Source organism: Eptesicus fuscus, chromosome 22, assembly GCF_027574615.1.
Source record: "Eptesicus fuscus isolate TK198812 chromosome 22, DD_ASM_mEF_20220401, whole genome shotgun sequence".
Classification (NCBI taxonomy): domain Eukaryota; kingdom Metazoa; phylum Chordata; class Mammalia; order Chiroptera; family Vespertilionidae; genus Eptesicus; species Eptesicus fuscus.
The window spans coordinates 7,647,712-7,660,424 of NC_072494.1; the positions used below are offsets into that span (position 1 = coordinate 7,647,712).

General features: G+C 43.9%; 2 protein-coding genes across 2 annotated transcripts in view; one reads left to right on the forward strand and one right to left on the reverse strand.

The window, feature by feature from the left end:
- Positions 1–257: 257 nt before the first annotated feature.
- Positions 258–12,713, forward strand: part of CTTNBP2NL (CTTNBP2 N-terminal like) — a 43,155-nt gene continuing 30,699 nt past the window's right edge. Inside the window, exons 1-2 of the mRNA XM_008147165.3 lie at positions 258–307; positions 12,260–12,383. The gene's annotated coding sequence lies outside the window, so the exon portion shown is untranslated. The remainder of the gene's footprint in view (positions 308–12,259; positions 12,384–12,713) is intronic.
- The window catches only part of ST7L (suppression of tumorigenicity 7 like), a 140,850-nt gene continuing 134,784 nt past the window's right edge, over positions 6,648–12,713 (reverse strand). The window contains exons 16-17 of the mRNA XM_054711425.1: positions 7,193–7,304; positions 6,648–6,878 (exon numbers count right to left, since the gene is read on the reverse strand). Coding sequence (XP_054567400.1) covers positions 7,223–7,304 — 82 coding nt within the window. The 3' untranslated portion in view covers positions 6,648–6,878; positions 7,193–7,222. The remainder of the gene's footprint in view (positions 6,879–7,192; positions 7,305–12,713) is intronic.

A 12,713-nucleotide genomic window follows, 5' to 3' on the forward strand; every position in this document is an offset into this window, starting at 1 on the left:
GCTCGGGCAGGAGCAGGGAAACGCTTCCTGCCGGAAGTGACGCGACCTCAATCCCAGTTTGTCTCTTCCCAAACAAAAGGGATCTTGGGGCCCCAGGAGGAGCCTCAATGACATTGGAGAAGCCCCGCCTCCAGCGGGCGCGGATTGGTGCCGGGGCTGGAGAGGCGCGGTGGTGATTGGCCCTGGTGGATGCCAGTGCCCGCCTGGCGGCTGAGGGGCGGGGCCTCAGTGGGCTGTGGATGCGAGCGGGTGGCAGAGGCGGCGGCGGCGGCGGCTGGGAGTGGACCGAAGCGCCGGGAAAGAAAAGGTAGGAGCTGCTAGGGCTGGGGCTTGGCGGAGGTTGGGGGGGCCGTGTTCCCGAGAGAAAAGCAAGGGTGAGACCTCCGGGATCCTCCCGCCAGCGTCCCAACTGCCACTGGCGCCCATCCCCGGAGGGGGCGGGGCCGTCTCTCCACCTCCCGGTATTCCCCGAGGAGGCGGCTCCTCATCCTCCGAGGGTCCTCGCAACTATTCATTGTCCCCGTCAGTCCCAGCTCCGCAAAAGAGGCTCCCCTCCAGACACCCCTCATTTAAAGGCTCCCTTCGACCAGCGCCTCAACCTTGGGGGGAGGGCGCACAGGTTCCCATTCTCTAGGCTGCTGCCCCCACTCCCATTTTGTCCCCGCGGGAGGCCAGACATCCCTCACTACACCTGCCCCTGCTCGCTAAAGTGGCACCAGAGCTGGTTTCATCCATAAGAAGAAGAAAAAAATCAGTGTTTTCAAAAAAAAGAGGGATGGGTCGAAGCAAAAATCAAAGACCCGATCCAGCAGCCAGCTCCACGGAGGAAGCGGCCTTCCCCCCAGTTCTTCCCATCCCCCACGCGCTGACCCTCCGTCTCCCTCCCGCAGCCCCTCGGATCCGCTGTTCTCCCGTGGGGTCCAGAGCTCACCCGCTGCGGGACTTTTTTAGACTCTGGAGGAAGGAGAAATAGTAACTCTCCACCCCCACATCCCCTTTGTACCTTCCCTCTTTCTTGAGGGAGAACCCAACTTCTAAGGGTTTTTTAGGTTTGAGTTGCGTTTCATTTCTGCTTTCCAGCCTATTTCTCCCCTGAAAACTTGGTGGAAAACCATCCTTTCTATTTCACAGTGAGACGGGTGTGTTGGATATCTGCAGAGTTGGCCTTGCGTGGGGAGGAGCGCGGCGTGTATTGTCTGACTGTCAATGAATAAGAGCGTGCTTTCCAAGGAAGCAGTGTGGATGAGTAAATCAAGAGCGTTAGATAAGGGAAGAGGATCTCCCCCGGTCTAGGGCGGGCTGGTGTGTTGCTCAGGGAGACTGCAGTTAACCTTGAAGGTATAGTTCTGTTGAAACAAAAGGCAGGAAGTGTTGGAAGAAATTCAGGTTCAGTCGTCTAGGTTTATGATTAATCTGGTCCTGTGGCCTTTGGTTACTCATATAGCCCCTCTTTTACGGTGGGTTTTTCCCTCCAGGTGAAAAACTGATACATAAGAGATGTTATTGATTGTTTTTACAAGTCCAGTATCACCTACCCAAATTTAGGGGATGAAAAGTAAGAGCACGTTTTAAGTCTCAGAAATAAGGACAGATGAAAACATGGTTAACTCCAGCTATTGTCATGCGTGTGTGACCTCCAGTGTCTATAGTGTGCTCATAAAGGCTTTGTCAGGATGACCTTCATTTCAGCAGGTGCAAAATATTGATGGTTTTGACCTAATGTGAACGCCCTTGAACCCCCTATTCTATTGCTAGCACTTCCATATATTAAAATGTGCCATATTTTGGGGTTATTTCTTCTGCTTTCAGTCCCCAGTCCATCCTATGACTGCTGCCTATAGCTAACGCTAACAGCAAGGAGATGCAAGCAGCTGGAATGGCAGAGGGTGATTAGAAAGGCCGTCTTTTACCTTCCTGATTAAACTTTCTAAAAGTAGACTTCCTGGAGGTAATTACTTTTGAATAGTTAGGTTCCAAGTTTTCAGAGCCACTCTCGGTGATTGTTTCCAGATCTCCAATAAAAAAGCACAAAGAACAAACTGTGTGGAGGGTCTGTCTCTCCAGCGAACACAAAGTGTGCTGCTGGAGGAGGGTAAGACGGGGGCCCCCCAGCAAGAGCAGCAGGAAAAAAACTAAGAGCAGAACAGGAAATCCCAAAAAGATAGATCTTATTACATGAGCAGAGAACAGAAAATAAACTAAGGTAAGAGACTCAGGAAACCAAAGTAGTGGTGATTGCCAGGACCTTAATGAGCAGAGAGGAAAAAGCAAATCATGCAAGACCAGTTTGATACACGTTTGGGTCTTGGAAATTTTCAACACTTATTTGGTCATAGTAGATGAAGAAAAGCATTGCATGTCTAATCTGTCTCATTAATTTATAAATTCTTGGAGCAGGTAGTAGTGTGTGTGTGTGTGTGTGTGTGTGTGTGTGTGTGTGGTCTTTGTATCTCTCACAGTGCCTGGTATATAGTTTGACTTAGTAAGTGTTAAACTTAGTTTGAAGCTATCACCTTAGGCTAGTCTAGAAAGGTCTTGTACTGATAAGATATGGCACATCGTGTTAGTATAAACAATCCACTTTTTGTCTTGGTTTTACTTTCTTTTCCTTATCTGATGTCTTATGAAACTTCAATATCTTAACTCTCCAATACTGAATTTCCTATAAGAAAGTAACTGCTGGTTAGATATATAATGTTGCTATGATGAAATCTGAACCAGAAATATTAATGTCCTCAGTGCTAGTCCTTGTAGGATTTGATTCCCCTAAGAATCTGACCCCAAAGGAATGAAGGGAATGTAGGAGAACACGCTAGGAACTGATGGCTGATTTTTATTTAAGAACGGTTTCTGAGTGTTTGATGTCCAGAACTTACTGATCTACTTTGGGATTGTTTTTTAAATGGATTTTTAGTTGATCTAACGCTTTTCTGAACTCGCACTAAATAAGGGAACAGGGGCACAAACAATATTGGGTCCCGAATGGAGTCATCAGACTGATCATGGTGCAGAAAGCGCCCAGTCCTCAGTGGGTTTGTGTTTTGGCACATTGTTTGCAGAGCTCCCAGTGAGCTGGCAGAACGGGACTGGAATTCTTGCCTTGTCTGAGTGGAACAGAACGGTGTTCCCAGGGGCTGCCATTGTAATGGCGTTGGTGGCATGAGATGAGAAGCAGAGATTTCTTTCCATTGGAAATTGGTCCGTCTGTTGGGTGACCCTAGGAATGGCTTGTTAGCCTATTTCCAAAGACCTTTTTTTTTCTTTTTTCTTTTCCCGAGTGTTTGCTGCCAACAACTTCTGTGAGATTTAAGGGCTTTTCAATGGTAATTTTGATTAAAAATGATTTTTGCCTTTTGAAGACAACTCCCCCAGGCCTCCCAAAGTAAGGCGCAATCATTAGAACAACCAAAACGAGTGAGAAGAAACCACCCTGGAGGAGACAGGAGTGGAGGTGGGGGGAGGAAACCAGGACTGCAAGGAGGCATTGATGTCAAGAATGCGGTAGATGGTTCCTCCCTGCCAAGTGTTTCCCAACTGTATTTCAGGTACAAAGCCAAAGCTTCCCATGTAAATGTGTCCTTTGCTGCTAAAGGAATCCTACCTGGCTTCTGGACCCACTAAGAGCGTAATACTTAATTGTTACTATCGCTACTGAGTTTAAAGACTATAATCCTTAATTGTTACGGAGTTCAATAGAAACCAGAAAGATAGAGCACAGGATGAGGGGATTTACGGACAAAAAAGACTCCTGACCCTGAACCTGGGAGCATCTGCTTAGACTGAGCCTTTGTGGAAAGCGGCTGGGGAAGGCTCGGCCAGGTGTCTCTGGGCCTGCTCTCCTTAGGAGGTGAGAGCCAGGAGGAGGAGAAGAGGGGATGGGGGAAGAAATGGGGATGAATTTTCTCAACAAGAGGAAAGAACTATCTATATTAGTGGTCGCCAACCCATGGTCCGTGGACCGCTGGTGGTCCGTCCGTGAGGTCTGAAAGGTTGGCGACCGCTGGTTTAAGGAAACCTTTGGAGCAGCAGTTGCCAACTGGTGGTCCATGAGATCCGAAAGGTTGGTGACCACTGATCTATATATATAAAAGGCTAATATGCTAAGTGTCCATCCGACCGGTAGCTATGATGCTCACTGACCACCAGGAGGCAGACGCTCAACGCAGGAGCTGCCGAGCAGCAGTTCTTGGGTAATGCACCCTGAAACCAGAGAGGAGGGAGCCCGATTCCTCGTGGGGCCACACAATTCCACCTTTGGCCATGGGTTATATTGTTGCTGGGGCACTGTCAGCTCGAATCTGGTTTACTGCACTCTTGCGTTTGCATTCCACACCCTGTACAACAGAAACTTTGCAGAGTGCCCTCTCGCACTCCGGGACCCCTCAGGGGATGTCAGAGAGCCTGTTTTGGCCCAATCCCCTCAGGCCAGGCCGAGGGACCCCCCACCTGCTGGAGGGACCCTGCTCACTCCAAAGACACCCTTGGAGCCGAAACTGGTTTGGCTCAGTGGATAGAGCGTCGGCCTGCAGACTCAAGGGTCCCAGGTTCGATTCCGGTCAAGGGCATGTACCTTGGTTGTGGGCACATCCCCAATAGGGGGTGTGCAAGAGGCAGCTGATCGATGTTTCTCTCTCATCGATGTTTCTAACTCTCTATCCCTCTCTCTTCCTCTCTGTAAAAAATCAATAAAATATATAAAAAAAAAAAAACAAAGACACCCTTGGAGCCACGGCACCACCCCAGGTGCAGCCGGCTGGGGAGGGACCAAGGGAGGTTGGCTCCAGGGCGTGTCTGGCCCATCTAGCCCAGTCCTGCCCTGCCGGCCACCTTCTAATTAATTTCCTTTCAATGTGCACAAATCTGTGCGCCAGGTCACTAGTAAGTTATAAAGGAGCGAGAAAAGGCAGTAACCGACAAGTTAAGTTGTAGGAAAAGAGAAGCACTAAGTGGTTTTGTGGTGGGAAGGGGGCCTGCTTGGTTTCTGCTTAGTCCTTTCTGTTGCAGCAGGTCGTAGAGGAGTGAGAACAGAACCAGTCTGGTTCTTCACTGGCTTAAGATTTGAGGGCACAAAAATGATCTGGTCTGTTTGGACATTGGCTTCTTCCTGTCCCTTCTGTTCTTAAGTGGAAGGCACTTCTAAAGACTTCTCCATTTCTAAACCTTTACCCTTCACCACACTGACTCTTAACACATTCCTCTTGGGGTCTGCCTACTTCTCATTCAGCATGTCTCACACCCCAGTCATCATTTCCCCGCTAAAACCAGTTCCTTTTCTAACATCCCTGTTTTGCTAATGGCATCATCATTTAGTCACCCAGTCTTAAAACCTCAGCTGACCTGGGATAATTCCCCCTCTTGCCTCCTTAAATGGAGCCAGAACCAAGTTCCTGTAAATTCTTTATAAAGTCTCTTGCATCAGTCCTTCTTGCTGCCACCGTCTTAGTCCTCTCATTTTTGCCTCAGATCTCTCCTGGGAAAGTTTCCTCCCAGCTGCCCCTTCTGCTTCCAGTTTGCCTTCAATCCACTGTGGGCTTCAAGCATTAACGTTCCTAAAACTGCCTTCGTGGTGACAGTCCCCTGGCTAAACATGTTGAGTCGCATCTCACTTCCTAAAAGATAAAGCCCAGTTTCGATGGCTGTCATCCAAGGTGCCTTCCCGGACATTTCTTTGCAGCCCGCATTTTTTGAGAACCCCCTCAAACCAGAGGCTGCTTGGTGCTAAATGTAATCAAGTTGAACACGACAGTGTTTGTCTAGAAGAGCAGTCACGTGAGACAGAAGACAGATGTGTAAACAGATGAGTTGATGGAATAGAATGCAATAACTGCTCCTATATAGATACGTACCTATCATGTATGTGAATATAGGTATGGACCTAAGCATTTGACATAATGTAAAAAAATAGCTGTGATATTTTTAGAAAACCCATTTCTCAGCCATTACAAGTTAAAATTGGGACGATTAAAAGCCGTAAAAATTCAGTGAAGCAAAGGCGTGCTTTGCACCTGTCTGCCAAAGTCACAAAAAACCCGTCTAGCAGAGGAAAGCCGTTGCTTTCTCAAGCAGTGTGCCGAGTCCGCCGGCCGGAGCAGTGTGCGTGTTCCCGAGCCTCCTCCCCAGGAACTGGCCAGGCCTTCTCTGTCCTGTAGCTGTTAAATCAGAAGGAGTCAATCTCTTTTTATTTCTAAATTCGACACATGCATGCTAGAAAACGATGACGCATTGGAAAAAGGAAACCTCATTATCTTTGGAGATGAAGCCCAGTATAGGCTCTCCAGGGATGAAAAATGAGAAGACGGACCAGTCACTAACTCATGTAAACCATTTAGTATCCTGTTAGAGTATGAATTGTTATCCCCACTTTATAGACGAAGAACTTAAAGCTCAGAGGTTAAGTGGATCGATGAACCACGAAGTGGCTGAGCAGGGATGCAGGCCTAGGTCTGTCCGACACCAAAGTCCACGCACTTTCCGCTATGACACTGCCTCCCAGGAGAATCATTGTCCCCAAAGAACCTTGGAGCAAAAACAATCGCTAGGTCTGTTGTGGGTAATTTTCAACTGATACCAAATTGTTAACCTTTTTTTAAAAGTCAGTGATCTGGTTTAGAAGACAAAATTTAAAAAGCAAAACAGCATCACCAGTTATATTTCTGTTAGAGGCTTTGGTGAAGTTTTTGGCAGTTCAGGGAGAGTAGGGTTAGGGGCACAGCCGTAAAACAGATACCTTGATTGTCCATGGTTTGTCCTCCATGCCGTACACTCTGTTTCTTCCGGTTTGGAATCCCGATGGAGTCAATAACTTCATCCTGCAATAACTTTTGAAGGTTTTTTATATTCCAGGCTGTCTCTTGAATTGTGGCCCATGAATCATTTTACTGGAAATAAAATTAATCTACATGTTATTGTTCTCTCCTTGTGGTATTTTACAAATCATCATGGCATTATTTCAGAAAAGCAAAAATTTAGGGGAATGATGGACAAACAGATGACATAGACTGATATATTTCAATGAAATCACATTGTAATTTTATTTAAACTAAATAAAGCCAGCTGACAAGTATACTTGAAATGGTTCATATTTCTGGTAATTTTCTGATGTTAAAAGACATATCTTTTTTATTTTAATGAAAAAATGTATTAACATAAAAATTATTATTCACTTTCATTAACATACATTCCAGTAGCTTACTTAATGTAGTTCTTCTGGTTTGGTCTTGTCTCAGGTGAGAATACTTGCAAGGGTGTAAACAGATATCCAGGTAGACAGACCTGTTTTTAATAGCGGCGTGCTCAGTGTCCTCCTTTTGGGGGAGAGATGTTTGAATGTTTGTTTATGGGCATGAGGCCACTTCCTCCTTTCCGTCAATATACATATAAATCCTGTTGGCAACATGGAGACAGTGAGAGAAACAGATGTACACGCATAGCAGGAAAGAGAGACATCACACCCACACAGAGCTACACCAGAGATGTGTGAGTCTTAAAGCAGCTAAACAAAACAAAAACCTGATATCCATCATGGTGTCCCAAAAAGTGGGTTAGACTGGATGTTAAAAAGACATGAGTGTTACACCTAGTTTTACTGTTTAACTGTAATCTCCAGAAAAGTAACTTAACTCTGGCCTCAATGTTCACCTGTGAATATACAGTGCTCAATTAGAGTCTTGCTGAGGTCCCTTCCAGCTTTGTGAATCACATGTGGGCCCAGGTTTTTCCTCCACGCCCTTCCTGAAGGCTGATAAAATGAGCAGATCAGATGTGAACAGAGGTTACCAAGTAGCAGGGGTTAGTAGGGAAGCCTCTGGAATCAAATTAGCAAGGTTCAAATCCCGTTCCCATCATTTACCAGGTGTGAAACTCTAAGCACGTTAGTTGGCCTTTATGCCTTAGGTTTCCCATCTGTAAAATGGGTGATGATGAAGAATTCCTTGGTGAGTTATAGCATCTCTCACCTACAGTGGTTGTGAGGATTGAATTGATACATGTCAAGTACTTAGAACACTGCCTAGAATACGTTAACGTTTATTTAGCTCAATAACCGTTTATATTTTTCATTATTACTATTACTGCTTAAATTCTTAGAAAACTGTGCTATAAAACTCTGAGGTGGTGGTGATTAATGTTGATAAGCTCAATTATATTGTTAGTAATGCCTATGCTAAGCATAAATCCAGAAAATCTGGTATCCTGGAATCTGCTTTAAGAGTACAGTGCTGTGTATTTGAACAGACTACTGAAAGTATTTTCAGTGTTAACTGCCCCGGCCAGCGGGGTCTTCTAACGGGGGTACCGAGGCGGCGCACCTAAGAGAATGAGAGACAGACAAGGGACGCAAAGAATGGAGGCAAGACAAAGGGGTTTCTGATCAAGCCTCAAAATTTTATTTTTCACAGCATTCTTTATGTGTGATTTCTAGAAGGGTGGATGCCTAGGAGGGGTGGGGGCTGACCTAGATAATCGGCTAAAGTCGTAACTATAGATAAAGGGTGTGGCAGTTGTGGCAGAAGGAATGCTTTGTCCTCAGGCAAGAGGAGGTGGGCCTAGTTTCAGTAACTTACTGAAGGTCAGAGTTAATCCTTTGACCAACTCTTGGCTCCTGACAGTTAACCTTACAGAGTATTAGCCTCATCACAGAACTGGTCTCTGGAGGCCTACTATCGCTATCTGTAGTGTGGGTGCAAAAAGCAGACTGATCAGACAAAGCAAGGCCTTCTGAACAATCTGCTATGGCTCTCCCATAGTAAGGGGAAGGGTGGGATCTAGTTGCTCTGATCGTCTTTAAAAGCTGTAAATGATCAGCACGCTGTTTTATTAGTTTTCGAGGGCTGCCCTAACAAAGCACCACAGACTGGGTGGCTTCAACCACAGAAATTAATTATCTCACAGTCCTGAGCCTCCAAGTCCAGAAGCAACCTGTCCGCAGGATTGTTGCTTCCTAGGTTTCTCTCCTTGGCTTGTGGATAGCTGTGTTCTTTCTGTCTTCACATGTCCTTTCCTTGTCTCATGTCTGTATCCACATTTTCTCATAAAGACACCAGTCATATTAGGGCCCACCCTAATGACCTCATTTTAACCTAACTAACTCTTTCAAGACCCTGTCTCTCTCCCCATGCAGTCACATTCTGAGGTCCTGGGGCTTAGGACTGCAACATAGGAATTTGGGGGAGGGAGGACACAGGTCAGCCCATAACGTATGTTATAACATGTAGATTCATAAAGACCCAAATAGTCCAGTAATATCTTTTACCTTCAACTGAAAGAAGATTAATTTGACATTTGTAATAAAAGCTTACATTGCTTAGTATTGTAGAATTAAAACTCAATTTGCTTTTTTACAGTGGTTTTAGAACCTTTGTAAATAATAATAGCAAAAACAGCTCCTTTAGTAAATGTACAAAAGACCTGCTTTCTTGATCAGAAAACTAATTTTTGATAGTACTTTGACATGTTTTTGTCCCCCAGGCTAATCCTAAAATGCCAAAAGTGGGATGAGAGGTACAGTTTAGAATGTTGTCATTCTTTTACCCCCAAATACATAAATACTGAAAAACTGGAAAGCCGGAGGCTGGGGAAACTTAAATCTTCTGAGATAGTCGAGAGAACATGTCAACACCTTCCATCCCCAGATGGCTTGTTGTTTTGGATTCATTCTTTAAAATAGCGGTGCATTTTTGTCCATATTTAGATTTAGTATTTATAAATGTGACAGATTTTTTAAAATTTCATTTAGCCCTGGCCAGTGTGGCTCAGGTGATGGAGCATCATCCCATGCGCTGAAAGATTGCAATTAATTCCTGGTGAGAGCATATGCTCAGGTTGTAGGTTTGATCCTGGTTGGGGTGCTTGCAGGAGGTAACGGATCATGTTTCTCTCTCTCTCCCTCTCCCTTCCTCTCTCAAATCAATAAAAAAAATTTTTTTTAATTCATATATTCTGGATTTCTAAGGAAGTACAGTATCCAGTGGAAAGCTGTCAGAAACACCCGTTTTGTATGTTAGTGTTGGCTCTTTGAATTTTAAGAATTAACTGGCCTCCAACATTTTGGTTTTGCTTCTATTATATGAAAGAGTCTTTACTTTTAGTATCATCACTGATACTAAAAATTTATTGAATGGCTTGAATATCAGTCAGTTGTAGCTCAAGTATAAATCTCTTAAATTTTATGTCTGAGCATATTAATAAAGAAGTGATTTTTATCCAGTTTTGCAAGTGTGATCTGGGTAAAACAACTGATTTGTTTTTATACTAGCCAAGTTGATTTTTTTTTTCTTAAGGTATTTCTATCTAAGATATATTGAAAAATATTATTTTTCCTCTTTCGTGTCTCAAGTTACCCTCCACTTAGAAATAAATAAAGCCTTTAGCTCCACGTGAAAACATAACACACACCCAGATACTAGATAGACAAACATCTTACTTGTACTCCACCCTGCCCTGCCCACTGCTTACATAGCTATAGAAGCTGTTTGGGGTGTTTCTTTTTCTGCCACCCAATCTCTATGTGGTAAAAAGGCAACAGAGCCTGCTGTTCCATCGAATTAATTCAGAGTTCCAGAGCAAAAGCTGGGATTTGCTCAAGAAAAAGGCACAACCAGAACCAGAATGAGTGGAGCCCGGGTGTCATCCAGAAAGGGCACAAGGTCAGGATCAAATGAACAGAGCCCAAGCCACAGCATACTTGCGTGGCAAGGTGCCGAGGGGGCTCTGGGAGGCTTTCTCCAGACCCCTGCTCTGACTGTGGGCACATGACAGTTGGTTAGAAAAGACCTGCTCTCGGTTGTTGGCCCTGACTTGGTGGGAAGTGAGTAGCATGTGAATAGACCAAATGTTTGAAATCACATATTGATAACAAAAATGGTTCATCCTTAGCCCATAAATAGGCAAATTTTCCCGAGTATTAAAATAGATATAACTTTGTCTTTTTTTAATTAGATATTTATATATTTTTGTAATTGGGAAAACTGTGAAGCTTAATATAGCTACAGCTAGCTGTGTCCCAGTGTATAATAATGTATCCAGACAACTTGTCCACAAGTGGTCTTACACAAGTGGTCTTTATTTCATATTTATCGACTGGAGCATTCCTTAGACAGAAATATCTGTGGCTAAACTCGAAGGAAAGGGAAAGTTAGGTCTCGGGTTCTAAGGGAAGGAATGAACTGAGCATCTGGTGGAAATGATCTTGTCTTTCAAAGTTGCTTAATGGATGATGACAGTGACAAGTAACAGCTCATTTAGAAATCGAGCACAGAATGAGTCTGTTCACTGCAACACGGCATGCCAAAAAGCTGGCTCGTGTCTCTGATAATGACTGCGGAGTTAGAAACGGCCTTTTTCTGAAAATCCTGGGCCACATAATTTATATATTGGGCAGAAATTTGGGGTGGGGCTTTTTAGTGGTTTGCCTGTATGATGGCTCTATACTCTTGTTACTGACTGCACAACACACTCCTCTCCTAAATGGAGAGACCCATAATTAGGTTAACGGCTGATTCTTGGTTAAAGACACAAGCATTTTTTGCTGCATTATGCCTCCTTCAATATTGTCCCTATTTGACTGTCATGTTCTGGCAACTCAAATAGGCTTTCAGGCCTGGTGCCTAAAAATACAAGACCAAAATTATGTTTTATCAAGTAAAATTTTAAACCTATCGTTTTTTTAAGTCTGCTGGGTCTAATCCACTGTTAGGACAGTAAAACACATTTTGTATGCAATTCGACATTTCATATTTGAAAATCAGTGGGGAAAGTAGAAGCTTGGGATGAGTGATCAGCCTTACAAAGTCCAGATGGTGACAGGTTGGTTTACTTGTTTTTTGACTGGCAGGAGGTGAGGGGATGAGCATTCTCTCACAGATTTGAAAAATTCAGTTATCTTTATTTTTCTTTGTCCATTGTGCCTAAGTCATGGTGACTCAAGCAAATGGGCTTTTGTCCGTTCAGGGAAAGCAAATCAGTCTCTTCTAGAGACAGGCGTAAGTTAGTCCCTGAAATGGCAATGGACCCCTTAAAGTCAAAAAGGTTCTGAAAGCCCTCACCTTCCCTAATTATAATTGCTTAAGGGAAGTCGGATCCCTGCTATTGGTCCTGTATTACTCAGATTCTACTTGAAGAAGTGGCTCTTTTCCTCTTTGTTGTTCAAATCAACCTACAGCTGTCAGGCCTCATCATCCTAATGACACAGTTGACATTCATGAGATTTAGAAATTGTTTGTAGTGTGGTCACATAGGCAATTAATTTCTTATTGTCTTGCAGCATTGGACACTTTTTCACCATGTTGACGGCATTTTAAATATATTTGTCAGTTTTCCCAAATTTTAACTGAAGAGAACTTGAAGAGTTTCTACTTGAGGACTGAAGTGTGACTGCCAATTATCAGGTCAGTATCACCCCCATCGTCCCCCCACCCCTACCCCACCCTCACCCCCATCCTCAGCAGTATCCCTTACATCCTAAAACATAAGGCAGTTTTACTATCTTCCATTTATATTTCATGCAAAAATGTATTGCAATGTTTTGTGTATTGAGATTACGTTCAAATGAATAGAAAAGCAAAGAGTTCTTTGCTTTATAAGTTTTAATATTTATAAAGAAAGATTATTGGAATATACAAAACAGATCTGTTGGGCTTTGAATTATTATACAGCTGTGGCCCTTTTTTTTCTTCTGTGTCATATTTGTTATTGTATTCACTTCATGCAGACACTAA